The sequence below is a fragment of the Phasianus colchicus genome, chromosome 10, assembly GCF_987193195.1.
Source record: "Phasianus colchicus chromosome 10, bPhaCol1.hap1.1, whole genome shotgun sequence".
Lineage (NCBI taxonomy): Eukaryota > Metazoa > Chordata > Aves > Galliformes > Phasianidae > Phasianus > Phasianus colchicus.
In genome coordinates this window covers 5,479,502-5,505,301 of record NC_143445.1, presented here as the reverse complement: position 1 = coordinate 5,505,301, position 25,800 = coordinate 5,479,502, and the positions used below count along the sequence as shown (strand labels likewise).

At 50.6% G+C, this 25,800-nt stretch overlaps 4 protein-coding genes across 6 annotated transcripts; 3 read left to right on the top strand and 1 right to left on the bottom strand.

Moving 5' to 3' along the window:
* Positions 1 to 126: 126 nt before the first annotated feature.
* FBXO45 (F-box protein 45) lies at positions 127 to 12,541 on the top strand. Its single transcript, XM_031596524.2, has 3 exons — positions 127 to 402; positions 474 to 830; positions 2,671 to 12,541. Exons 1-3 carry the CDS (start codon positions 127 to 129, stop codon positions 2,854 to 2,856), a joined length of 819 nt encoding a protein of 272 aa, XP_031452384.1. The 3' UTR covers positions 2,857 to 12,541.
* NRROS (negative regulator of reactive oxygen species) lies at positions 12,503 to 16,300 on the top strand. Its single transcript, XM_031596518.2, has 3 exons — positions 12,503 to 12,638; positions 13,449 to 13,572; positions 13,819 to 16,300. The coding sequence occupies exons 2-3, from the start codon at positions 13,465 to 13,467 to the stop codon at positions 15,769 to 15,771; spliced, it is 2,061 nt and encodes a 686-aa protein (XP_031452378.2). The 5' UTR covers positions 12,503 to 12,638; positions 13,449 to 13,464; the 3' UTR covers positions 15,772 to 16,300.
* Positions 16,301 to 17,967: 1,667 nt separating this feature from the next.
* CEP19 (centrosomal protein 19) lies at positions 17,968 to 20,535 on the bottom strand. 3 transcript variants are annotated; one of them, XM_090147071.1, is made up of 4 exons: positions 20,425 to 20,535; positions 19,708 to 19,774; positions 19,043 to 19,243; positions 17,968 to 18,791 (listed from the first exon to the last, which is right to left on the bottom strand). In XM_090147071.1, the coding sequence occupies exons 3-4, from the start codon at positions 19,164 to 19,166 to the stop codon at positions 18,430 to 18,432; spliced, it is 486 nt and encodes a 161-aa protein (XP_090003197.1). In that variant the 5' UTR covers positions 19,167 to 19,243; positions 19,708 to 19,774; positions 20,425 to 20,535; the 3' UTR covers positions 17,968 to 18,429. The 3 variants fall into 3 exon arrangements, with proteins under 3 accessions (XP_090003197.1, XP_031452386.1, XP_031452387.1); XM_031596526.2 differs by lacking the exon at positions 20,425 to 20,535 and adding an exon at positions 20,123 to 20,355; XM_031596527.2 differs by lacking the exon at positions 20,425 to 20,535 and adding an exon at positions 20,193 to 20,355.
* Positions 20,497 to 24,764, top strand: PIGX (phosphatidylinositol glycan anchor biosynthesis class X). Its single transcript, XM_031596525.2, has 6 exons — positions 20,497 to 20,585; positions 20,659 to 20,722; positions 21,097 to 21,238; positions 22,472 to 22,685; positions 23,434 to 23,534; positions 24,592 to 24,764. Exons 1-6 carry the CDS (start codon positions 20,516 to 20,518, stop codon positions 24,748 to 24,750), a joined length of 750 nt encoding a protein of 249 aa, XP_031452385.1. The 5' UTR covers positions 20,497 to 20,515; the 3' UTR covers positions 24,751 to 24,764.
* Positions 24,765 to 25,800: the final 1,036 nt, after the last annotated feature.

The window sequence follows — 25,800 nt, the reverse complement described above, 5'->3', positions numbered from 1 at the left end:
CTCGGGCGGGCGGGCGGAGCGCTGGGCCCGGGCCCGCCGCCGCCCGCTGACGGAAGGCCGCTCGGCGCCCGGCTCCGCGCCGCTTCCCGCGGCGCCTCCCCCCCTCCGAGCCCCGCGCGGGGGGCGATGGCGGCGGGGCCCGGCGGCGGCGGCGGCAGCGGCGGCGGCGGCGCGGCGGCGGGGGGAGCGGGGTGGCGGCTGCCGGGGCGGGTGCTGGAGCTGGTGTTCTCCTACCTGGAGCTGCGCGAGCTGCGGAGCTGCGCGCTGGTGTGCAAGCTGTGGCACCACGTCCTGCACGGCGACGAGAACAGCGAGGTGTGGCGCAGCCTGGCCGCGCGCTGCCTGGCCGAGGAGGCGCTGCGCACCGACATCCTGTGCAACGTGCCCACCTACAAGGGCAAGGTGAGCCCGGCGCGGCCCCGCGCGGCGGTGACGCCTCCCGCGGACTGACCCCTCTTGGCTCCCCGCCCTAGGTCCGTGCCTTCCACCACGCCTTCAGCACCAACGACTGCTCCCGGAACGTCTACATCAAGAAGAACGGCTTCACGCTGCACCGCAACCCCATCGCCCAGAGCACCGACGGCGCCAGGACCAAGATCGGCTTCAGCGAGGGCCGCCACGCCTGGGAGGTGTGGTGGGAAGGGCCGCTGGGCACCGTGGCCGTCATCGGCATCGCCACGAAGCGGGCGGCCATGCAGTGCCAGGGCTACGTGGCCCTGCTGGGCAGCGACGACCAGAGCTGGGGCTGGAACCTGGTGGACAATAACTTGCTGCACAACGGGGAGGTCAACGGCAGCTTCCCGCAGTGCAACAACGCGCCCAAGTACCAGGTGAGCGGGCGGCGGGCCTCCGCCGGCGTCTCCGTGCGGGAGGGAGAAGCGTCACCTTCACGGCTTCGCGGCCGTCCGCGCGGCCCCCGGACGGCTGGGTCGGAAGGGACCTTAAGCCCGCCCGCCGCCTCCGTGCCGTGGGCTGGCCGCCCCCCAGCTCAGCCTGCGCGGGGCCCCCGTCCAGCCCGGCCCTGAGACCCCCAGAGACGGGGCGGCCACGCTCCTCTGCGCCCGTTTCCTTTGTTTCCCAAACACCGAGTGGGTGTTCGTTGGAACGCCGCCTCCCCCTCGGAAACAAAAGCTGACACCGCTCTCGGGGCTGCTGTCGGTGGGTGTTGTGCCCCTATTGGCGGTGTGAGCAGAGGCCGTGCCAGGCGCTGCTTGCCGGCTCCCTCCCATAGGTGACAGCCTTTTGACGTGTGGGTGATTTTGGGTTACGGAAGCACAGGTGCCGCTGTGCTGTTCCGTCTCTCTGTGGGTGTTTTATCTTTGTTCTCCAGGCCGCTCGCACGGCCGCCTTTTGACTGATGGTTTTCCTCACGTTGCGTCTTCAGCTGTGTTGCAGTATAATCCTCATCTCACAGCGTCGTGGTTTGGGATGAATAACGCCTTGTGCTTCAGCTGTACATGAAGATCTTGGCATTAACTCAAGGCTGATATTTCTAAATTTCGCATAAAAGCTCACTGCCAAGCGCTTAGTTCAATCTGGAAATGATACCTGCCATTTTTGCAATTAATAAGTAAATGCGGATCAAAGAGATGCAGATTTCACGTTTCCTAATGTATGAATTGGCCCTTTCCAGCCCTGCCCATTGGCAATCCGTTCCTGCTGCCCGTCTGGGCCTTTCTGCACAGCAGGACGAGGAGGGGTTTTAAAGCCAGGAGAGCTCCCATGGGGACTGCAGGCTGAGCAATGAGGTCAATGCTTCCTTCTTAAGAATTGGTGAGGGCTTGAATCAGCAATCCTTTGAAGCATTTTATATTTGATAAGACATAGAATCACAGAGTCATACACATACGGTCATCTGCTCATGGAATATGTACTGAAGGGAAATACACACTTGTTAGCATTGGTTAGAAGAAAAATATGTTGGCTGGAAGGAATCCCCGGCGCTGCGGTTGTCTGGTGGAGAACCAGAAGTTTGTGCTATCTCATGCTGCATTTGCTGCTGGTGCTTCTCGCTTCTGTTTATATTTGAAAGCAACAAGCATAGGATAAACACAGCGAGCATCCTGTACACCCTGCATTCAGCATTGGTTTTACTCACATGTGTATATCTGTATTGTAGGTTTTGCGTACCCATTTTGCCAAAGCTTTGCACTGAATTATTTTTCTGCCTTGGTAAGGGAGCACCCCTGTCAGTGATAGCACTCCTGCCATCAGAAGTACGTTCTGGGAATATTCTGCACCTGGCATTTACCTTTCTAAAACAACTTGTCTAACGTTGCTCTTCGTAGACTCTACTGGTCATTGCCTGCAACAGAGCCCCGGTAACTTGGGGCTATTACAACATTTTCAGGCTCCTGCGGTGTTTTGGAGCAGTGCTCTTGCTTGTGCTGCTGCAAGATCTGCTTGTGAAGGGCTGTGTTCAGTGTTGTGAGGGTGCTTAGGCCTGGGCTGCCCGCTGGAGCAGGCAGCAGATATACTGGGTCCATACAAGAGGAATGGAGACATCTCTGTTGTGAAAGCACCAAGGAAAGCCTTGCTTTAATCTGTTCTGCTGTATTATCCATGGATTTTGCTTTGGTGGTTTTTTGTTTTTTCCGGTGTTTCCATCTGAATATATTGACTCTTTCCCCGTTTGTTTCTTCTCCCTTCTCTTCCCATCTCTGTTTCCAGATAGGCGAAAGGATTCGAGTTATCCTGGACATGGAAGACAAAACGTTAGCGTTTGAGAGGGGCTACGAGTTCTTGGGAGTTGCGTTCAGAGGACTGCCCAAAGTTTGCCTGTATCCAGCAGTGTCTGCCGTGTACGGTAACACAGAAGTGACTTTGGTCTACCTGGGAAAACCTTTGGATGGATGACGGATGGTTTCGTTGGGACGTCACGATGTGGATGACTGGGAGGAGAAATCTGCATGTTGGTTAGAGGGAAACATGTATTAGAGAAAAAAATAAGTGTGTGTCCAAGAACCATCGAGGAAACCATACGGAATTTTGAAACGGAGGACCAGCCATACTTCAGGAATTGTTACATTTCCTCTTTCTACCAGGCCAGAAAAATCCTCAGGGTCGCAGTTGATTGAGTGGGAAGCTGACACATGCATGTTGCAACAGATTTCATTGCTAGGATGGCAGTGTGTGACCTCAGATATTTAAGGAAGGATTTGATATAAAACTGCTTGCGGAAATTAACCCGAGGTTTGTAAGTAGTGTGTTTTGTGAAAGACTCCCATTTTAAAACTGCTTGTTCCTCCCCTTCCCTTCCCTCCTCGGGGCTGACGTGGGTACCGGGGAGAGCGAGTCTGGTTGGGTTTTATTTACAGTTTTTAACATACCGAGAAGAGCTGTCTGTCCAGGCTGCCCTCCTCTGGTATAACGATATCAAATGTGTGCAGCTATTTTTAAGTGTATTTTAAGAATTGTATATATGGAACACGTGGAAAAGAACAGTTAAATCAAAAGGAAGGGTTTGCTTTATTCTAACTGGGATATAATTTCTTGAAGGAGCTTCAGGAAAACTTTGAATAACGTTCATGTAAGTGTGCTTCTTCTGTTGTGTTGTAGAGCATTTGGGAATGCCCTTGTGGAGTACGGTGCTGCGTGGATTCATTTTCTGTGTAGCTGAAAGCTTCTATAGCTTCAGCAATAGCTCTGTTCTCCGTAGGAAACACAACCAAAATTGTCCTGGAAGTTTTGTTCTTCCGAAATTTGTGGTCCACCTTTAAGAAAGGAAGCTGCAGCACGGTGCTGAGCTCATCTTCGTTTCCACGTCAAAAATACAAGGTTTTAGAAGCATCCTTATGCTTTCCAGTCGATCCTGTCTGTGGGCACTGCAGGAGGGATCCTTTGGTGGGGCACTAAAATCTGAGAGCTGTGTGCCTGCCTGGCTCTCAGCACCCGTTTCTTTCTGGTGTTTCCCAGAGCAAAGCAGGCTGTTGCAGTTATCGATGGTGTGATTTTAGGAGGGGGAGAATGAAGTCTTTGTGCAGCCTCGTCTTAGTTTTGTGCTGGAGAATGTGAGCTGCTTCATCTCACAGTTGCTGACAGTTCTCTGAGCAAGAGGAATGTCTCTTGGGCCATTGCTTGTTTTCCCCTCTTTATTCAAGCAATTGGAGGAAAGCAGATAACTGAGATGCCTCGTGTGCTGCTGAAGAGCTGTCCTTGCAGTGCTTTTTACACAGTAAATAACCAGGTTCTGCACTGGAACGGAGAATGTGCATTATTACCATTTAAAAGGATTTATAGTATTTATTTGTTTTATGTGTTGCTTAGTGCTTAAAGGCGGTTTGGTATCAAGCTGAATTTCTCTTGGCTGTGTTAAAGAAACAAACGATACGGTGAGAAATGATGTTTTAAATGGTACTGAGAGCAACTGGCTGATGAAGTGAGACCGACACCAAGTGAGTACCTTTCTGGAAAACCAGTTATGAGCGTTGGTTGGATTAAACTGCAGGGCTCACGTGTGCCTGGCAGAACTGCGTGGTGTGAGGAGGGAGATGGGAAACAAAATCCTGTCCTGTTTCACAGAATAAGATCTTTGCTGAGGTGTGAGCTGTTCTCAATCAGACGTGGCTGCTGTGCTTGGTCGTGAATCCAATTAGATGTAAGTAAACCCTGAGAACTTCGGAGGAGTTTCATGAAATGAAGATTGATTTCCATTCTTCAGACTGCGTCTTACCCTATAAATTATTTCCCTCTAAATTAGATGTGGTGAAAGCTGAACATTCCTTAAGGGTGGGTTTGGGGGGGACTCACTTACGTAAAACTATAACTTATTCCTGGAGACCAATGCTGGCTGTACAAAATATTAAAATAAACTCTGCTATAATTCAGAAGGACTCATCTGTGTGTACTGTTGCAACGACCTCCGCAGCGGTTTGGTGTGGCAGAACAAAACTTCTTATCTTGAGGAGGATGGTGGTGCTGGGGCTGTGTGATTTGCTGCGTGACTGTTCAGGAAGGGAGAACCTTGAGGGTGGTTACAGGGAGCTCGATAGCTGTGCTCGTCAAATTACAGCCTTTTCACAGCTGGAGGTCTTCCAGTATGAACTGCTGGGCACCAGAAGAGGTTTTGTGCTCAGTGCTGCCCTGCTGTTGCAGGAGGTGCCTTGGGAGGTGCTTTTTGACTTCCTGTTCACCATCCTTAAAAATTACACTGAGACAGGAGATAGCAGACCTAGGTATGAACAATTTAGGGTATTTGTGCTACCAGCTCCAATTTAACTCTTCTCCACCAATATATTTTGACTAACCAGACAGCTGTTTGCTTGCAGCTCTTCCCACTTGGTAAATCGTTTTGAAACCATCTTTCTTCATCTTCCATACTTCAGGCTTGGAGTACTGAGAAGGAAGCAGATATCAAGATCACATTTGGGGAGGGGAAAAAGGGGATTTACAGGAGAAGTTTAGAGTACTGAACAGATTCACACAGCTGGAACAGTGATTTGGGAATGACCTGAGCACTGGGCACAGGAGGAGACAAGGCAGTGGGGTCTGGCAGCCTGCACAACCTTATCTTGCAGGAGAACAAGGAATGTGGGAGGCAGCTCTCCTCTCCCCTGCACACTGCACCCAGTGTGCTCCTCTCTGTGGCTCTCCTGAGCTTGTCCCCATTCTAGGACTGTTTTGGTGTGATGAGGATCTAGCAGGCATAAGATTTAATGTGTGTAGTCAGACCCAATGCTGAGGTATTCCTGCTTATATTTTTTTCTTCTTCCTTTGCAGCTTTTCCAGCCTTAACTATAAGAATTGCTGACCCTAGAGTGGGTGGTGCCTCCTGGGCTTCATTTGGTGCTTGCACAGATGCTGTGTTAGGTTCTGCTGGGCTGGGCTGGCTTCAGGCTGTGCTGCTTTGTTCTGGGTAAGTTCTTGGAATGGGCACCCAGTGCATTTCTGCTGCTGCTTTGAGCAGAGTGGCTTCTATGTGCTGTTTTTGGTGGTTTTGCTTTTCTTTCCCACCTGTGTGCAGAAGCATGCAGCGATAAGCTCTATGTGACATGATTTAAATGTACACAGAGCCTGTGTACTTGCTAGGGGACAATGGAAGAGCAGTTGAGCCATGCAAATACCCCTTTTCTGCTCTCAGTTCCAATGGCAAGCTTTCTGCCTTTTCCAGGTTCAGCAAAGAGGAATTCCATCTTGCAAGAAGCCCACAGACCGTGCTCTGTAGGCATGAACTTCACTCTTGTGATACCAAGTTCTTGATTTGCCAAAGCAGATCGATTGCAAATTTAATGCCTGGGCTTCACGCAGCCTGTGTAGGGTGTAGCTCACACAAGGACTGTGGTTTTGTTAGATGGGAGACATCAAGGAGAGCTCAGATGTGCTCTTGGTAGCTTGTGGGGGTAAGAAATGGCATTGTAGCTCATGGAGCTTTCAGAGTGATCCGTTTCCAAATGCATGTGTATGGCTGTGGTCCAAACAGCTGAAAAGTACCTGAAGCTGTGGCAACAGGCTGCAGGCTGGGGCGGGATCTCCAACCCAACCACACATGGCAGATCACGTAGAAAACAAACAACAAAAGAGGGCCGAGATGCTGTGCAAGTTGGAACAGCCATAATCAATAACCAGGGGAGACTGTGTTGTGGTCGGGAGCTCTGAAGCACTTTCCAAAATCATTGAGAATTTGCTTTTAAGTGCTGAGCTTTTGGCTGATGTCTCCATGAGGGTGTTCAGAAGAGAAGAGGTCTCATGTTGGTAAGCCAAAAATGTGCTGGAAAGAAGGGATTCTGTGAGTTACTTTGGAGTCAAGTGAACAACTGCGTGGAGTATTTTCCCTTCCCAGTGTGTGATCTGACTGCTTTGGCCAAGAGAAACATCAGCTGCCCATAGCTTACGTAGATCAGTCTTGTATAGGCTTCACAGTCCTTTAGGATATCTGGCATTTCTTCATCAGTGGGGAAACAACTCACTCTGTTGGGGAGATTTCTCTTGAAGCATTTTTTCTACTTAAAATGCAGTGGTGCATGCATTTCTGGGAGTCCTGTATGAGCTTGCTGCAAGCAAATGCCATTTGCTGCTGTAATTTTTGGCCATGTTTCAGGTGACAAAAGGGGAGCAGATGGCTGTGATGTGATGGGCTGTGTCTGTGTGTCCGTGCACAGGCTGAGCTTCTGTTGCTGCGGATGTAGCTGTGTTCTTCTGCCTCTGAGTCCCACAGCCAACTGGAACACGTTAGATTTTCTCTCCCTGTACTGCTAAGCTGTATTTCTGAATTTCCTTGAAACGTGGATGTCTTTTCCAGATGGCTCTCTCTATTTTTTGCTCTTCCACTTTCACGGAGATGATGACAGCAGCAATGAATTAAAATAACATTTGTCCTGGGAAGAGTTCGGTCATACCTAGAGAAAAGAGATGTAAGAGCAGCTGTATGAGAGGCAACCAGCCTTCAGCAATTCCCGAGCCCCTCACATTTCCATATTGATATCTCAGTTTTGGCCAAGTCTTTAAATTTCTTCTCAGTTTGACTTTATTACCTGTGTGAGCTTTATGTTTTTTGTCCAGCGAGATGGAATATTGCTGTTCAACTGGACGTAAGCTTCTGGTTTGTTACACTTTGCTTAAAGTTTAGGACTTGGAAGTGCTCCCTTTCCTCAGGTGTTAGGGACTGTGGTTTATTTCCCTTCCTCTTCTCTCCCTTTGTTAGCCTATGGAATCTGCTTCTCCTCAGCCTCTGCGTAGAAAGGAACTTCCTGCTGATCTGACAGCCTCCAAGTACGTGTTCCACAATTCCACAAGGCTGGCATGTTATAAATAGCCCTGGACACCGGCAGGAGCATGGCCATGAGTGCTGCATGTGCTGCTCTGTGTCGGCACAGGACTGGCTCTTGCACAGAGCAGACAGTGCTGTGAAATCTGCAGCCAGGAAACTGCACTGCTGAGATGTGTTCCACGATCCTTTTCACAGTGACACAATGAGTTTTGAAGCAGTGAGGAGGATGATGTGTTTGTTTTATTGAAATTATCCTAGACTGCCTGGCACTAAGGTCTAGTTTAGTTGAAAGGGAGAATTAATGAAGTGGTAAATAAATACCGAAGGCTTTTCCTTCAGATGATGCTGAATTTGCTGAATCTCCTCCACGCAGCATTTTTCACTCTGTTCTGGGGATGGTGGGACCTCAGCACGAATTCTCACACCTCCCAGCAGAGGGCAAAGTGAACAGTGCTGTAGGAGCACCGACTGGAACAGCTGAAGGTTTGTGCAACATTAATGCTTTATGCAGAACCTCTGCTGGTATTCAATATCCCCTTCTCCTTTTGTTTTTTATCACTTTTGAAATATACTTCTTCATTGGAACTCTTGGTCCTGCGGTTAGGTTAAGGTTATGGGGTGAGCTGGGAGCCCAAGGTCACCTGCAGAAGCAGAGGAGGTTTGGGGGCTCAGGTACTGTCAGTCCCATACTGATCCGATCTGCTTTGTCACACACTGCTTTCCATCCCTTCAGGCATCTGTCACCAAAGTGAAGCCATCAAAAGATGATTGAATGTATTCCATCCAACAGCAGTGGTTGAAAGTGGATTTTAAAATAGAACTTGCTGTATATTATTACAAGTGTTGCTTGTTCTGCAGTTTTGCAAGCCACAAGAACAAGGTGTCTTTCCTGCCATGCCTGCACTTGCAGATCTGTTGCAAGCTAGCTGGGTTTGTTTCATGTTTGCTTGATTTATTTTGACTTTTAATCCAGACTGTTCTTCTATTGTTAAAGGCTCTTTGGTTCTGTGTTTACCTGCAGGCAGTGTTTGAATGGAGGAAAGTACAAAGGTGTAACCCTGTCTGCTCTTGTCTTTTGTATGAAGTGCCTGATCTTCCTGCGAGCTCCCGGCTTCTGCAGCTCAACCTCACTCACTTCATCCAGACAGCAGCACGCAGGGTGTGTAAGGACTGGCTGCTGTGGGACCTTGGTGTGCCTGCAGCATTTTGTTGCTCAGTACCTGTGCTGTGTCCCCAGGTGCTTCACTGTGTGTTTGCCAAAGTGATTTATTATTTTTTTAATCCTTTCTTGAACTTAACGATTTCAGGTCACGAACCTGCTCTCATTTTCACAGGAGTGTTCACATCCTTAGAGGTGTGCATTAAAGCCGGAGGCAGATGTGAAAACAGCTGTTTTACAACAGTGTGTATGCCACAGTGACAGTGTCATTCCCTTGCATGCCTTCACACTCAGGTAGGGACCAGCAGTAAGACGCACTGTCAGCCCCAGTACCTGCTGTGTCTGTTTGGATCAGCCCATCAGCTCCGGTTTGCAGCTGGTGAGCTGAGGATGGAGGCAAGACAAAGCTGATTGATAACAGAAGCACAGACCTGTTTGCAACCCATGCAGGTGAGCAAGTGCTGGGTGTGCTCCCTCCCCAGACCTATCAAATAAGGAAGCAAGCGGAGCTGGGTTGCACTCCAGCTACAACCCCCTGCTGCCCATTCACAGCACGGTGCTGGCTGAAGCTCCACTGCTAGGGAGATGTCAGTGGTTGGGAGCTGAGAGCCTGCAGGTGGGGGCATGGGGTGTTCCTTCAGCATTCTATGCTTAGGAGACCAACAGCTTTTAAGTAGTAATCGGGAAGGTGGGCTCTGTCCGCTTTCCTGAGGGCTATCAGTATGTAACTTTGTGTTTCTGAGTGCTGGACAAACCTGCCAATAAGGAAGAAGATATTGACCAAAATGGTTTTTGTGTGGTATCCTGAATACTGCAGTGGGTAAAGCTTTGCAGCCTCTGTGTCTCTTTCAGCAGCAGGCAGCAAGTGTCCAGATGAGGCCAAGAAGGAATGGGGAGAAGGGGCTGCCCCACTCCGTGGCACTGGTCTGGGTTTTTGTTGGTTTTTCTGTTGGGTTTTGTGCACAGTTGGTTGAATGGTTTTCTCTGGATCTCATGTGAGATGGTCACCTGAGCCCTGGTGAGTCTGGAGAACAAACAGAGGTATTTGTATTTCACCTTTAGCTGTTAAATGAAGACTTTCAGCTGCTTTTCTCAGTGTGAAGATCACAGGATCATTAAGGTTGGAAAAGAACTTTAAGATCATGTTCAACCCTAAGCCATCCCACCGTGCCTGCTGATGACATTCCTCAGTGCTACATCTCCACAGATGGTGACACCACCACCCCCTGGGCAGCCTGTGCCAAATATCCAACCTGACCCTCCCCTGGCATTACTTAGGAACCACTGCCTCTTGTCCTATCACCGTTATCTGGGAAAAGGGGCCAACTCTCAGTGGAGCATAGGAAAGGAAGATCTGCTGCATTCGTTGACACATCTCCCTGAGCTTTACCCCTCTTGTGTGCCTGTGCTGAGTCTTTGTGTCTGGGAGGAGGACAACCTCAAACTGAGACCCAAAAGCCCACGCTGAGCCTTTTCCATTTGTAGCTGCAGGGATGAGCTCTGAGGTATGATGGTGTCATTTCAGATTGGGCTTTGTTAAATAGGAGCCCCTGACCTGGCAGTTTGCTCTGTTTTCTTACGTTAGACAAGGAATATGCCCAGCAGGAGAGCAGAGTGGGGGCATGCTCTGTCAAGAGCTGAGATGGTTTCACTTCCCTTTGCTTTAATGACACAATTTCTCACTTCTCTTCAGCAGAACAGCAGCTGGAAAGGGCTGCGGAGGGGAGCTGGGGTCGTGCCAGCGTGCACTGCTGGGTGATGTCATGGAGTGCCTCATCAGTACCTCTTCCTTTGGGTGAATTCAGAGCTTCTGGTTGTGACAGGTTTACGCCAAAACTGTGGGTAAATGTGCTGGGGTAGTGCCACAGAGATCAGATACAAAGCTGAGATCAGTGTGTCCACATCACGCAGCCCTATGAGGAAGTGTGGGCAACGTACAAGCAAACAGCGAACCGTGGGTGTGAGCAGCTCACTTGCAAGGCCTGCAGCTCCTGCAGAGATCTGGGAGGAAGGGCCAGCAGTTCTCCCTTCTCGCTGCTCCCACGGGTGCGTTGTGAGCAGTTCTGCAGAACATCCACATCGGCACTCAGGTCTGCGGTGCTGAGCCCTCATGCTGGCCGCTGGGGGAGCGTGGGGGAAATGAGGTGGCTTCTGTGGCTCCCTGATCCCTGGCCCACTTCCTCCTTGCTTACGTTGGTGGAGGTGGGAGACGGAAGAGCGCAGACCGCAGTGCTGGAGCCGGCCCAAGGATGGGTGTGGGAGCTGGGAAGTGGATGTGGCCAGGCCACTGACCAGCACCCCTCTTCTCTTCCTGCCCACCCCACGCTTCCAGAAATGGCCTCTTGCTTTCTACTGAGACCTATTTCTGCCTTCCCTCTGGGCCCTGGGTTAAATGAGGGATCCTCTCTCACAGTCACTCTGCATTGGAGGCCATGTCCTCAGCCAAACAGCCTCTGTTTTCCAACCTGAAGGTTTTATGCTTGCAGCTGCTCATGCTGGTGGCTCACCTGGTTCCCTTTGCTCTGCTGGGCTATTTCCTTCCACCTCCCCGAGGCGACTGCAGATGTTGTTGTGAGAACCTGTGAAGGCAAATGAGCCAGCAAGCTTCGTACTCCACTCTGAGCAGTCTGCCCTGCGAAGAAATACTCAGCATTATAGGCTTCTCCAGATCCCCTCTTTCCAAGGATGATGTGTGGTGAGGATGCTGCGGGACCTCCCAGCCCTGAGGCCACCCCCTGCCAGCTCCTGCCCTTCTCCCACTGGGTGAGTGTCCTTGTGGTGGGCTGGGGACCAGGAGGGGTCTGCAGCTGTCTGCTGGTGCTGGTGACCTCCAATAACACCCTGGGAATTTTGCCCCACTGCGGAGTTTCTGACATCTGCTCTGGTTCGCTTGAACGCTGAGTGCTTCTCTCTTTTCCTTCTTGATTTTTAGACTTCAAACTTCCTTGAAAATGCAGGAAATGAAACCATGGGGCCTTTTTTTGTGAGTAATGTGGGAGCACTGAGCAGAGAAGAAATGAAATTCAGGGTAAAAGCAAAAAAGAAAAATCTCCCAGGTCATGTATGCTGGCTGCAAGAGCGTGGGGGCTGCTGTGATCAGACGTCCAATGGGTTGGGGTCACCCAGACAGCAACGTCTCTGGGAGGGGGATTGAGGAGGTTCACAGTGGGAAAGGAGGGCAGGAGCTGTCCAGCACACCTTCACATTGACTTCCACATTGGTTGGGAGCTTCCTGCATTGGGCTGGCGCAGACCTGCACCGTTTGCCCAAATCCTGAGCAGCCACAGAGGACCCTGAGCATCCCAATCTCACCCGGGCACTGCAAGAGTGCTGGGTGCTGCTGTCCTGAGGCAGGCTCCCAGCATCTGGGGAGCCTGGGTTTGGGAATGCTGAGAACGATATTGGTCCCTTTCTTCTTCCCCTGCAGGAAATGCGGTGAGGTTGAACCCAACCACCACGAGCAGCCCCAGGCTGGTCCCGCTGAGCCCTGGGGCCCTGCCCACAACCCCCACCCCGTGGTTCCTCCTTGCAGCTGGGGCTGCCTGCGGGTGCACAACCTGGGGTGTGAACGCCTCGCCGCGCTCTCTGCCTCCATGTGACTGCAGTTTCCGTTCGCTCCTTCCGCAAAGCCCGTCTTAGCGCTCAGCAGAAAGCGGGTGGGAGAACACCTTGTTGGTTTGCATCCGACCCCGGCCCCACAGAACCCCCCAGTGCAGTGGAGGGGCTGCGGGCCGCAGGATGAGCTGCTGCAGGACCCGCGCGCTGCTACGGGTGGTGAGTAGCTGCCCCCCAAAAATGTGGGAGGATGGAGAGGGGAGGCCAAAGCTGGGCAGCAACAAGGCAGTGGTGGGGGAAAAGAAAAGCAGTTTGGGTGCTGCTGCCAAGCTGGAGCTGAAACCCTTGGGTTTTTGGAGAGCGGAGCTATGGTGGGGACACCACACGGACCTGGCAGGGAGGTTGAAGGCTCAGAGGGGTGTTAGCTTTCACCTGGACAAAGGGGTCTTTCTCCGGTCCCCCCTGGATTTGGTATCGGCTTCCTTCTTTCAGCTGTCCCAAGGACAGAGATAACCCAGGAGGTGTCCCAGGCTTACCTCCAGCCTTGAGGCTCTTGCTCCCCAGGCTGCCAAAAATAACCTCCGATCGCTTCTTCAAGCACCAGCAGCTATGAGAAGGCCGAGCCCTCGGCAAGCCCTCATTGCTCATTTGCCTGAGCTTCAGCTTTCTCCCCAGATGCAAATGCTGGCAGCTCCTGACCCACAAAATAAGCAAAATGGGCCCTTGTGCTGAAAAGCAGCGCTTCCCCAGATAGTATTGGGATTGGAGTGTTGGCACTGGGGAGGAGGCTGCAAGCTCTGGGAAGGCTGGCTGTGGTTGGGTGATATCTGCCCTGTAGAGCGGTGTTCCGTGTGTGCTGCCCTGTCCCTCGCTTTCTCCTGTCCCATGGGGGTCCCTGTGCTGTGGGTGTTAGCTGGGCAGCTTGTGGTGGCCAAGTGCTGCAGGCAGGAAGACCGTTGCTGTCCTGCGAGCCCTGGGGATGCTGTTGAGCTGACTGTGCTGCAGCTCCTGACTTCTCTGTCCCCACAGGAGAGCTGCTGCTGAGATGGAGGCCCTGCTGCCTGTTCTCTCCCTGCTCCTGGTCCTTCTGGCAGTAGGATGGGGAGATGGGGCGGGCGCAGCGTGGGCCGTGTCTCCTGGTGGTTGTGAGCACGTAAGTCCTCTCTCTTGCAAATCCTTGCCCTTCCCACCTCTTGATTCTCCCCTACAAGCCCCAGGCACCTCAGCTTCTCCAGACTTCCCCCTCCCAGCTGCTGGCCTAGCACTGGAGCTAAGGTTTGGAGTGGGACAATGAGGCTTTATGTGAGGAATCACCTCTGTCTCACTTTTATCCCCAGACTTATCATCTCCCCATCCCATGCCTCACAGTGAGGTGTTGCATGTCCCCTTCTTGCTGTAGGTGCAGAGCACTGCAGACTACAGGAGGAAATGGTTGAGCTCCGTCCCTAGAAATCTGCAAGGTGACATTGAAGAGCTGTTGCTGGATGACAACACTATCCGGGTCCTGGGCCGTGCCTCTCTGCTCTCATACCACCAGCTGAAGCATCTCAGCCTGACCAAAAACCGGATGGAGCTCATCGAGCCTGGTGCCTTCCTGGGCTGCCAGGGCCTCCACGTGCTATCCTTGGCAGACAACCTCCTCTTTACCAACTACTCACTAACAGCAGCTGCTCTTTCCGCTTTGCCAGCCTTGAGGACGCTCGATCTAGCTGGTAATCAGCTCACTGAGTACATGGTATCTATTTTGCTCAGCAACCTGTCTTCCTTGGAGTCCTTGTCCGTGGCTAGGAATGTCATCATGAGACTGGACTCTTCCGTCTTCACCAACCTGACGCAGCTCTTGGAGCTGAACCTGGAGAGGAACTACATCTTTGAGATTGACCAAGCTTTTGAAGGGCTGCAGAGGCTGCAGAGGCTCAACATTGCTTACAACTACATGACGTGCATTGTGGACTTCAACCTGACCCAGCTCCGGGTGCTCAATGTCAGCTACAATATCATCGAGTGGTTTCTAGCCCTGGAAAACGATGACCTCTTTGAGCTGGAGGTGCTGGACCTGTCCCACAACCAGCTCCTTTTTTTCCCCGTGCTGCCCCGGCAGAGCAAGCTGCACTCTTTGCTGCTAAAAGACAATGAGATGAGCTTTTACCAGCTTCTCCCCAACGGCACGTCCCTGGAGAATGTCACCGTGCAGTTCCTGCTCATCGATGGCAACTCCACCAACATCACAACGGTCAAGCTGTGGGACGAAGTCTACTACAGCAACCTCTCCTCCCTGCGCCTCCTGGACATGAGCCAGAACCAATTCTGGTACCTGCCGGAGGGCTTCCTGGCCAAGATGCCTGCTCTGACCCACCTGAAGCTCAACCAGAACTGTCTGGAGACCTTCCAGCGCGTCCCCTTGGCCATGCTGACGGATCTGGACCTCAGCCAGAACCTGCTGACGGAGCTGTGGGAGGACGCGGGCGCCGGGCCCGCCCTGCCCAACCTGCAGCTCTTCAACCTCAGCACCAACATGCTGCGGGCGCTTCCTGCCAGCATCTTCACTCACACAAAGCAGATCACTACAGTTGACCTCAGCTACAACCGCCTCGACCTGTGTCCCCAGGCGGCCGTTTTGGGCCGGAGCGCTCCCTGCGTGGACATCAGGGGCCTGGCCACCCTGACCCGCCTCTCCTTGGCTGGCTGTGGTCTGCGGGACCTGGGCGGCCACCCCTTTCGAGGGACGGCCCTGACTCACCTGGACCTCTCTGACAACCGGGAGGCTCTGTCAGGGGACCTGGGGTGGCTGCGGGACTTGGCTGCGACGCTGCGGGTGCTGTCCCTCCGCAACACCAACCTCTCCTCCACCTCGGTGGACTTCTCGGCCCTCCAGAGCCTGGTGGGACTGGACCTGTCGGGGAACACCCTGACCGCCCTCCCCGCCTCGCTGGGCGCACTGAAGCTACACAGCCTCGACCTGCGGGACAACAGCTTGACGGCTCTGCCCGCGGACGTGGCATGGAGGCCGCTGGGGAGGAGCCTGCGGGAGCTCTACCTCAGCCGTAACCCCTACAACTGCTGCACGCTGGGCTGGTGGGAGGCCCTGCAGCGCATGGAGCACCTGCGTGTCCCTGACAGGCGCGAGGTGACCTGCAACTACGACTCGCAGCAGCTGAGCGCTTGGGTGCTGCCCGAGCCCGTCCTGCGGGACTGCCGCTGGAGGACGGCCAACATGGCTCTGCTCTACCTGGTGCTCGCCCTGCCCACGTGCCTGACGTTGCTGGTGGCCTTCACTGTGGTCTTCCTCGTGCTGAAGCCAAAGCTGCTGAAAATGGTGAAGAGGCGGTGCGGGGTGTCCAGCCCGTACTGATGGCTGAGGAGGAGGCAGGGCCCTCTTGGGAGTGAAGGCGAGCAACCAGGGGAAGGGATTGAGAACTTGCATCCATCTGGTGGCCCAGAAGTGGCGTTTTGGGCTGCCTGGGTGCTTGCTTTTATTTATTCACACCGCTGTGGTCGCCTTCCATATGTGACCACAGAGACATGCCTGGCGGTCAACACGAAACTGGCGCTTGTGCAGGTGAGCTTCCATGGTGAACGTTTCACATCTGCGTGTTTTGGAGGGCAAGGGCTGCAATCCACATGTGAAAAGGTAAAACAGGGAAGAACGGCAGATCTATTTCACTGGATCTGTCAGTGAAACTTCAGCCTTAGGGTAAACCACTAAGAACAGAAGGACTGGGACAGTGACCATTCCCCCAGCAGCATGGTCCCTGTCCTACACTGCACTGGTGGTGGCACCACTGCTGGCAGTGCCTGCTGTGCCAGTGAGACAGAACCTCAAACCTCAGTGATGTACAATACTGGCCGAAAGACACGAGAATAAATTATATTTCTGGTAATGTTTTTTCATCTGTTTATCTTTGCTGGTTGTTGTGTGCTTTGTGATTAACGGGGCAAGCTCTGAGCGTGGAGCTACAGGAGGGGATGCTGCAGAAGCAGAGCCAGGCACAGCACCGGAAAGATTTGGAGAAGGCCATCACATCCACCATTGCACATGGCCATTTTTTTTGGCCCTATTTCAGATAGAAATAGCCAAAAGAAGATGAGGTGCCGGCTGGGGGATCCTTCAGCCTATTTCAGCCGCTCTTCTGCTCATGAGCAGCTCACCCAAGGGATGGTGGAGACCTACAGTGACAGGCCTGGGGTGTCCTCCAGCTGCTCCCACTGATTCCAGGCACTACAGCCCCGTTTTGGTATCTCTCTGCCAGCTCTGGCCTTGTATGTGGATGCAGATGTGCACCGTCCTCACCTGTATTCTTGCAGGCAGGTGAGGCTGTCATAGTCTGGATAGTGGGCAAGCAGGACACGAAATCGGTGGGATGAACAGACACAGAGGTTGGCTGAGATTTGGCAATATTCATGCAAAAAGCCACCGCAAAAATCTGGTTTTAACAAATCAGCATCCTCAGGCAGTGGGAGATGCCTGTATTGCTCAAGGTCCAAAACATGGAGGGTAAGAACACGGGCTGTGCAGCCTTAATAAATGAGTATGCTGGAGGAAGTGTGCACAGCAAATGATGATGAAATGCAGAGATTTGATGACAAGCAAACTTAAAACCCATTTCATAAAAAAAGCAACCTTGACCCAACAAGCAAGCAGGGTGAAATGTCCCTCAGCATGCCTCAGAGCCAGACTCAGCACCTGGTTCTTGTGCCACTGCAGGTATTTTTGTTGGCCCCTCACACCCCTGTATTGGCAAGGCTGAGGCGTTGGGCCGCTCCGCTGCTCACGGAGCATTTTTTTTTCTTAGGGAAAGTTGTTTCTTTAGTGGGGGAGGCATCTCTGGAACATTGAGACATAATATATAAGTCTGTTGGAGAGCAAAAGCAAGTGGCACTCTGCATCTTTCCCCCCAGAATGCAATAAATCACCCACAGAGCATGCCTGGCCTGCAAAGGAAGGAGATGCCTGCATCCCCCCACTCTGTGGCAGGCTGCCCTGTGCCCTCAAACCACACTCAGATCTGACAGCCTCAGCTGGTGAATGAAGCCTGGGATTTTTCTTGCTGCTAGATATTTACATTCAGCCTGAGACAAGTTGTGCTTCTTTCTTCTGTTAACCATCATCAATTAAAAAGTCACTTTGCAGGCCACAATCGTTGGCTCAAGGCTTTGCTCACATAGGGTTTATCATGAGGAGCCTCCCTGGCACTGCCTAGAGCGAGCTGGGAACTGCAGTCTGATGAAGCAGCAGCGGCAAAGCCTTTGTTTTACCCTAAAACCACTCCTAGGCTTGGTGACTTTCTATTGTACTATCCATACACATTTTTTTCAAATAATGTAAGCACATTTTCTGAGAGGTGAACACCATCCCTGGCAGTGTAAGGAAAGAAAATGTCTCCTTCTGTCGGTTGGAATTCACTGCATCCCCAAAGTTATTTCAAAACTAACTTGTTTTTTAAATATTCAGTTCTTTAAAATGAAGGATTTAATCTGTGCAACCTGAAACTGCACATGTAACCTCTACTGAGGGAACGTGAGAGTAATATTCTCATTGAAACACTGATTTATCTGAATGTACATTTAACATTCCAACAAATAGTAATAAATGCCATATGCATACAATAAAATGTAATATTGCTTCCAACACATAAACATTTAACATTTCATTTTCAGACAGAGCTGAAATCACAGGAAAACATGTTGGTGAGGTTTTCAGCCAGAGCTGACTGAGATGTAAACAAATGAAAGATAAATTATTTAAAAGTATTTTGGGCATCTTACATAGGAAAAAGAGTAAAAACAGCCACCAAGTTCAGCTGTCCCATTTCAGCTTTCTCAGTTCAACTTCTTAAAATGTATACAAACCTGAAACTGCTGTAATATCTTAGGCCTCAGATCCTCTGTGGCCAGTGTAAAGTGCATCAACTGCACAAACAGAAGATGCTGCAGTGGAGGAAGCAGGATGACATTGTTCTCTCCTAGGAATATGGGATTTGTCTCTGCCCATGGTTGTCTTGGTCTGGAATCAGACTTCTTCACATGATTCTACATCCCAGCCACAGGACTCCAGCTGCTCATCTTGTGGAAATTCTACTTCAATGTCATAGATAAAGTCTGGGTCATCCTTCTTCTTCCTGTTCTTTTCAAAGAGCTCATCCATGATGCTCTTCCTTTTGGCTAGCTCCTTGTCGTCCAGTTTGTTCATGTCCTCCTCGGGGTCAATTGTCTCTTCCTGCTGAATCTTTTCCAGGCTCTCAGCCAGACTCTCTCCCCTCAGGTGGCCTCTCAGCAAACTGTGCAGCTTCTTTAGCTGACGCAGTGAGACTCCTTCCAGGTAAGCTTTGTGCCGAGGGTTATTCTTCAGCTGCTCAGCAGCGATGCCACAATCTAAAAACAAAACCACCCTGAAGAATTACAAAGGCAAGCAAAGCTCTTTAAGTAGATTCTCTCCCTAGTCCTTACAGGTGAGGCCTGCAGGTTTAGCAGCACTGCTGCTCAGGTTAAAATGCTGTCCTCGGAGAGACAGCGTTACCCCAAACCTGCCCACTGCATGCTCCCCACTGACTGGTGCTGTGACCAGCTGCTCCTTTCCCTGTGTGTGGAGAGGAACTGGAGAATGCTGTACGGAAACAACACACCTGAGAACTGGGAGAAATTTCTGACAGGCATGATGCGCCGGCGAGTCTTGTCTTTGTCCTTGTAGATCAGGATCACAGATGGAGGCTGAAAGCGAATGCCGCACTTCGTTGCGATGCAAGTCATTGCAGTGCTTGCTGCTGGCTGAAGTGCGCTCAGCTGTATCAGAGAAGTCCTCAGCAACTTCAGCACTCACTGAAGAACTGGAAAAAAGGGGGGAAAAAGCATGAGTGTCTCGTTAGCCTTTTGTTGGGATTAGAGTGACCCATGTTCAGCAAAAATACACAACCAGGCTACAGCTCTCCCAGACCTCAGGGGAACTTGAACACATCTCACATGCTCTTTGAGCTGGGCATGGGGTGCAGGGTGACTCTTGATGGCTGATTTACACCCTTATCATCTCTCAGCTTTTGAATCAGGATTCTGTATCACACACAAGTGAAATTTTTGGTCTACCAGCTGAGTATTGCACAGTCAAACGATACCTACAAGATATTTCATATGACAAGGGAGAAGCCTGCATGCATACTTTATTAAACACTGGAATTCCCTTTTTTAGAAGAAAACAAAAAAAACCAAACAACTCTGTAAGAGGAAGAGCAGCAAGTTTGTTTTTGTAAGGTTTCCTCTGGGTTCAGTGGGAAGGAACAGGGAGCTTTTGCCATACCTGTGAGGTAGAGAAGAGGATGGAGTGGGGAAGAACCATTTGGCCCAGTGGATCTGTAGCTGTGTTCCTATAGGTGGATGGAGAACAGACTGTTATGGATTAGCTCACTGTTAGGTAAGGACTGCAAAACTCTCAGTTGTCTCAGTGTGTTGGTCAGCTGCTGAATGAATCAGGTTAGAAAGTTCACCACCAGAATCATGGCTGGCATCGGCAGCCCATTTTTCCACCTGATCCCACTTAGGAACCCCTCATGGCAGCTCTGCTGTCGGCTGTGACCCTGTTAGTGTCAGATGGAAATGACGGGGATGGAAAGAGCCTGGGATGCTGCTCTGCGGCCCGGCCCGGCCCGGCCCGGCCCGGCTCGGAGCACAGCACAGCACAGCACAGCACAGCACTGCCCTCACCACGGCCTCACCTCCTTCAGGGGGCAGCGCCCGGCCTGCGTCCTCCTCCCCCCAGGGCAGGGATTAACCACGGGCACAAACCAGCGGGGCCGCCGAGCGAGTGGAAGGGGAATTCCCATCTCCGGGAACCCAGCTGCTGCCAGTCCCTGCCGGAGGAACGGACGCACCCGAGGTTTCTCAGGCCGGCGCTGAGCGCAGCGACCCGGCCTCCCTCGCCCCCCCCCCCGCCTCGGGCAGGGCGGCCTCAGCCGTTGCCGCGGTAACCGAGGGGTCCTCCCGCCAAAGCCCCCCCCGGGCTGTCCCCTCTACGTGCCTGCAGGACGCGACACAAAATGGCCGCCCGCAGCCTCCACGAGAATCAGGCGGCGCTGCGGGCAGCCCCGGCCCTGAGGTGAGGCGGGGCCATGCAGGGCGGCTCCAAGATGGCGGCCGGGCGTTGGCGGCCGGGGCTGGGCGTGCTGCTCTGTGCCCTCCGTAAGTGCCCGGCGTAGCGCCCGGTCGCGCCGTGCTTTCGGTGCCGCTGCTTACTGCTTCTGTCCCGTTTCAGACGTGCAGGCCGCCTGCCGCGGGAGCGCCGTCTCGCAGGAGCTGCTGAAGGAGGGTTTCCACAGGTGGGCCGCGGAGCGGTGTGGGGCGGGGGGACCCTGCAGCCCCGGCCCAGAATGTCTGCCCCACCATAGCAGGCTGCACAGGGCCCCTTCCGACCCCCCCTCGGGCACCTGCAGGGATGAGGCACCCACATAAAATCACAGAATGGTTTGGGTTGAAGAGGACAGCGATACTCATCCAGTTCCAACCCCCTGCTACTTGCGGGGTCACCAGCCACCAGACTGGGCTGCCCAGAGCCACATCCAGCCTGGGATGTTTCATTGATCTGTTCCTTCCTCCATCTGCGCCCATCTCTGAGCATTTGACAGCGTGGAGGTTTTTCTGCTGTCTCTTAACATGCAGGTTTCAGCACTGTGCCCCCGTGGTTTGCTTTAAGGGAGCTGCTGGTGAAGGTGGAGCTGAGTGGGACGGGGCAGTGGGCAGAAGGATGCACGGTGGCTGCTAGAACTCACCTGCCACGGGGAGTTTATGTGGATCCCTATGAGCTGGCATCGCTGCAGCAGCACAACGTAACAAAGGTAAGGAGGCAGGAGCTCAGCCATCTCAGGGCTTCTCATATAAAGGCTGAGCCTGCGTTTTGCCAGCAGCTGAAGTTGCTCAGGAAGCTGTAATCTGTATTCTTCAGGGAGCTGCAAAAACCAAGGTGGTTCATTCCCCTTTCCTGAAAGATGCTGCACAGTGTCACATGTTCATGGCTTCTTGTTGCAGCTCTCTGCAGCACTGGTGCAGGGTGTGTTTTGTCACAGCTTGCTGATGTTTCTACATGTAGGTGTGCTTACCAGCAAGCTGTTGCAACTCTACTCAGCACTGGATAAGTGACTGTGATAAAAGCTAATCAGGCTGAAAAGAAGGAAGGTTAACCCTTTACAAAAGAGGAGTGATTGCAGTCTTCCTGCCAAAGTTCTGTATCAAGGTCTTCAAAGGAGTAGAGCAGTGGCTTTCCCTGTGTACTTTAAGGGACGTGCTGTGAATTTGGACTGTGGAGCTTCACAGCTTCTGTTTCGTCACAGCTTCCCAACTAAGGCTTGAGAGATTTATGCCTAGATCTTGACTTCAGTGCAGATTACTGCTGGTCCTCATTTCTCCCATTTTAAATGGGGACTATCCAGGTTTTCCCTCTTCCATGATGTGTTTCTTTAGGTTGTGCACATGTGGTGAGAAACAACCCTAAAACTATACACAGGCATACTTGTTGGGGCTCCATTCTTAGCAGGACACTTTTGTAATGTAAAACAGTTTATACCAAACACTAGTTCCAACTTACTTGCAGCATAACTTTGGACTGGGCTTCAGCTCACTTTATTTTAGATGTTTGTCTCCTAGGCATATAATCAGTGCAATGTATTTACAGCCAGCTAGAAAGACGGCCTGCTCTAGAGCATGCTTTGTCCCGTCCTGAATTTGATGTCTTGGGTGACCACAAGTACTTAACATCATTACTCATTAGAGGAGTTTGTGTGACTGAGCTTTTGCAGATGTCTGCTGTGGAGGTCTAAAGTAAGCTCATGTGAAACCCTTCCTGTACACACAGAATAAACTCCAACTGTAGACTTCTCTACAGTTCACTGAAGGGCAGTGTGTGAATGCAGGGGTTGCAGTTGTCCCTTCTGATGCTGCAGTAGATTACAGCAGCAGACCGTGTCCTCCTTAATTTCAGATTCATACACAAAATGTTCATACATTTTTTTTCTGTATCACTCTTCTGTGTTGATTCCAGTAGCAGCCGTATCTGTATCTTTATTTGCTTGCAGGCAGTGCTAATTCCTGATGTTGTTGATGTGGAGGCTCCTGAGTACTCAGCTACAGACTTTACTGTCCTGCTGTACCTGCAGCCTGACCCTCTCTGTTGGCCCTGTTTCAGAGCAGCATTGCCTGTGCATGGGCGGTACCACCGGCCAGCAGAAAACAGTGAGGATGCATTGGTTGCTCTGAAGAGTGCAGAAATACTGGTCTGCTGCTGTGATGGTGAGGTTCTGGTTTGTTTAAGGTCAACTACTTGGACCGTGTGTTCTCACAGTATTTCTCTTGACAGCTAAAGCCATGCAGCGTGTATTTAAAATTATTCTGTCAGATACTTGGTCAAATGCTTAATCAAAGTATTCTAGTGGGTTTCAAGCCTTTCTTCTTGCATTTGAATGGGGCAGAAGAGGGAGGAAGCATGTTTTATGATGGTTGTTGTTCCCAGATTCTTCTGAAACAAGAACCTGGTATCCAAATGAGTATTTTATGTGAACATCTGTATCCTTCATTTTCCCCCCAAATTATATTTTCTTTCATGAAATCATTCTTGCTAGCTCCCAAGTTAAATATGCTAGTGATTTTCAGCTTCTTAATCTTCATTTTAGTGTTATTTGAGCACTGATTTTCTGGGATAAACCTAAAGGCAGAAAGTCTGCTTGGTTAGAGAAAAGGAGCGTGAAATCTTCCCATTATTTTTTTCTGCCATATTTTATTCTGATGAATAGGAAAACATTTATTATTGATATAAAAGCACTTATGGTATCATAGGGAAGTTCGGGTATGTGACAATAGGAGGTCAACAGGAAGACATGGAAGAATGAATTCTGTAGTTTTGAGGAATCTAGAAGTTGTAACTGCATGGCTAGATTTGAGAGATCTGCAGGTCAACGATGGATTCTTTGCTCTGTTAAAGACAGCTACAGCTCATGGGTGAGATTTATCCTTAGTTATCTGCTGTACCTGTCTTCCACAGAGCACCCGTCGTCAGAGTGCTGGCAGCCTGCTGAAGTGGGAGTTCCCTGTTCAGGGAATAAGGACCACCTCTGTCAGTGGTACAGTGCAACACACCAACCTGTGAGTTCCTATTTCTGAAGGAAATTCTTGCCTCTTGCTGAACAATTGCTGCCTTTTTCTGAGATGAGCAGCTTCCAAAGCACGGGACCTAACTGATAAAAGCCTCATTGTGTAACTTCTTATAGAAGCTCCCTTCTTCCTCTTTGACCTGGTTTTAATGGGTGTCATCCTGTGCTGTTCTGTGCCCTTGGTGGTGGCTGCTCTCCTCACCTTTACATTTTTTCTTTTGTTTTCCTCCTCCCCTAAGTAGTTGAATTGGAGTCCTAGAATTGACAGTGCTGTAATTGGCACTAGTTGAATTAAGAATGGCCTCTGCAGTGTAGGTTTTTTTGGATGAGTTCAAAATAGGAGAACTCTGCTGCAGTCTAATAAGAAAAAAAAAAAAAGACGTGAAAGATCAAAAGTTAAAGGAATAACTTCTTAAAAAAAGGCTGCTGCTGTTTGCCATCAGGTTGGCTAAGTGTCAAGGTGAACCAAGTCAGTTAGAATTTTAGTACAGCCAACAGCTACCTTTGAAACTTGAACAGTTTCTGGTAGTCTAAAGATTCAGAAATAAGACTAATTTGTTTCATAACTAATCTTTTGTGTAATGTGTGTGCCTTCCTGTGTGTAAGATAGCTTCAGAATACAAACAGCTGTCATCCAAAAATGTTTTGCAGCTTTCTGCGTCACGGAGAAACCAAATAGTTGTTTACCTTGGAGAAAAGTGGCTTCTCGGTGATCTGTAGAATGCTTATTCTGAGAGCATCTCTGCTGGCAAACTTGAAGGAAGAACAAAGCCACAGAGCATACAAATGCCTACCATTTAAAATGGAATAGATTCATTTATTGAGCTTTGTACAACAAGAGCAACTGGCTCTCTGTAAGGGCAGTAAATTGAAAAGACTGTGTCCCATCTCAGCTTTCTTTTGGGATTCAAAATCAAGCCTTGGCAAAGGCCAAATTAAATAGAAGTCTAGTTACTGATCTCCCGAGTTGCAGTTAAAAAACAAAACAAAAAAACAACCAACAACAGAAGCTGGTTAAATGTGTATAACCAATTTACTTTTTCTTGTAGGAGTATGAAGAATTGGTTCTGCGGGTCCCGGTGGGGCTCACACAACACAGTTTCTTAGTGTGTGTCATGACTCTTCTTGCCACCGTGCTCTGTTCCAGCCTGATTCTTGCTGCTGTATGCAAATATGGAGACTTCTCTCTGGTGACCTGCTTGGAATAAAGAACTGCAAAATGGCTGAGCTCCGTCCAGCACAACTTTACTGTTATTAACATCTTGGTAATGCATGAGGATGCCATAAGGGACTGTCATTCTCTTGCACAAAGGTGGCAGCAGTCAGGAGCAGAATCTATCTCCTATTCCTTACCCTAGGCCTCAGCCTGCTTTGGCTACAGTGCTTCTCCTTGCAGAGGTGTTTGTATTTCTTGAATTTAAGTGAACAGACTTGAGAAGTGGGTGTTAAGGGTATGAAAAACATCTCATCCTTCAAGTTCCTGAATTTGAAGTTTGTTTACACTGTCCAGATGAGTGATATATGGATTTGGGAAGAGGCATTTTTTGCTTACTTGTCACAGCAGAAGGCTTAAAAAACAATCTGTACAATTCTGTAGTAATTGGGGGGAAAAGGGGGGGGAGGGGGAGGTGGGATTAGCTGCTCTTGCTCAAATCCTTCAGTTCAAAGAGTTTAGAAAATCCGAAGGAAATCTCACCCTATATCTGAAGCTGAAATAACCCTTGGAAGATGTAAGCTGGTGAAAAGATACAAACTAGAAGCAAATATTTAGAAGACTTGAATTCAGCCATCAGAGCAGTTTGATAAATACAAGGAAATGGAGAGGAAATTACTTAATGGAAAAACTGAGTTGCTCTAGATTAGCAGGACTCGGTTGCTGTTTTCAATCGTCAGTAGGTGGCATTGTGACCTTACAGTATCTCAGGACTGTTGATAGAGAAAATTTCATTCCTTATAAGCTCAGTTAGTTAAGAGCAGGTGATTTTCAGGGTGTGTGTGAGAGGGATCAATGAACGTTCTGGTTTTCAAATTCTATCTTCCTTTATATGCAGCCAAGGCTGTTCTCCAGCAGAATCAGCCTTTCATTGCTGTCCAGCTGTAGCTTCAGGATCCCCTGGGCATCCTTCCTCTGCTTCTGCTGGAATTCAATAGAGAGCTCGTCTTGTGACTTTGCCCGCGACAGGTTGGCAAGTGCTCTGACAGTGGGCTCTTGTTTTCCCCTGGCTGTGCTGAATGACGGTGGCTGCGCCAGTACTTCA

Excerpts from the sequence above, each read along its gene's own strand:
- FBXO45 (XM_031596524.2), top strand. The coding sequence starts at position 127 with ATGGCGGCGGGGCCCGGCGGCGGCGGCGGCAGCGGCGGCGGCGGCGCG. Across the intron at positions 403-473 it reads TGCCCACCTACAAGGGCAAG|GTCCGTGCCTTCCACCACGC; the intron begins GTGAGCCCGGCG and ends TCCCCGCCCTAG. Across the intron at positions 831-2,670 it reads ACAACGCGCCCAAGTACCAG|ATAGGCGAAAGGATTCGAGT; the intron begins GTGAGCGGGCGG and ends CTCTGTTTCCAG.
- PIGX (XM_031596525.2), top strand. The coding sequence starts at position 20,516 with ATGCAGGGCGGCTCCAAGATGGCGGCCGGGCGTTGGCGGCCGGGGCTG. Across the intron at positions 22,686-23,433 it reads ACTGGTCTGCTGCTGTGATG|AGCACCCGTCGTCAGAGTGC; the intron begins GTGAGGTTCTGG and ends TGTCTTCCACAG. Across the intron at positions 23,535-24,591 it reads ACAGTGCAACACACCAACCT|GAGTATGAAGAATTGGTTCT; the intron begins GTGAGTTCCTAT and ends TTTTTCTTGTAG.
- CEP19 (XM_090147071.1), bottom strand. The coding sequence starts at position 19,166 with ATGACTTGCATCGCAACGAAGTGCGGCATTCGCTTTCAGCCTCCATCT. Across the intron at positions 18,792-19,042 it reads AAATTTCTCCCAGTTCTCAG|ATTGTGGCATCGCTGCTGAG; the intron begins GTGTGTTGTTTC and ends TTTTGTTTTTAG.
- NRROS (XM_031596518.2), top strand. The coding sequence starts at position 13,465 with ATGGAGGCCCTGCTGCCTGTTCTCTCCCTGCTCCTGGTCCTTCTGGCA. Across the intron at positions 13,573-13,818 it reads CTCCTGGTGGTTGTGAGCAC|GTGCAGAGCACTGCAGACTA; the intron begins GTAAGTCCTCTC and ends TTCTTGCTGTAG.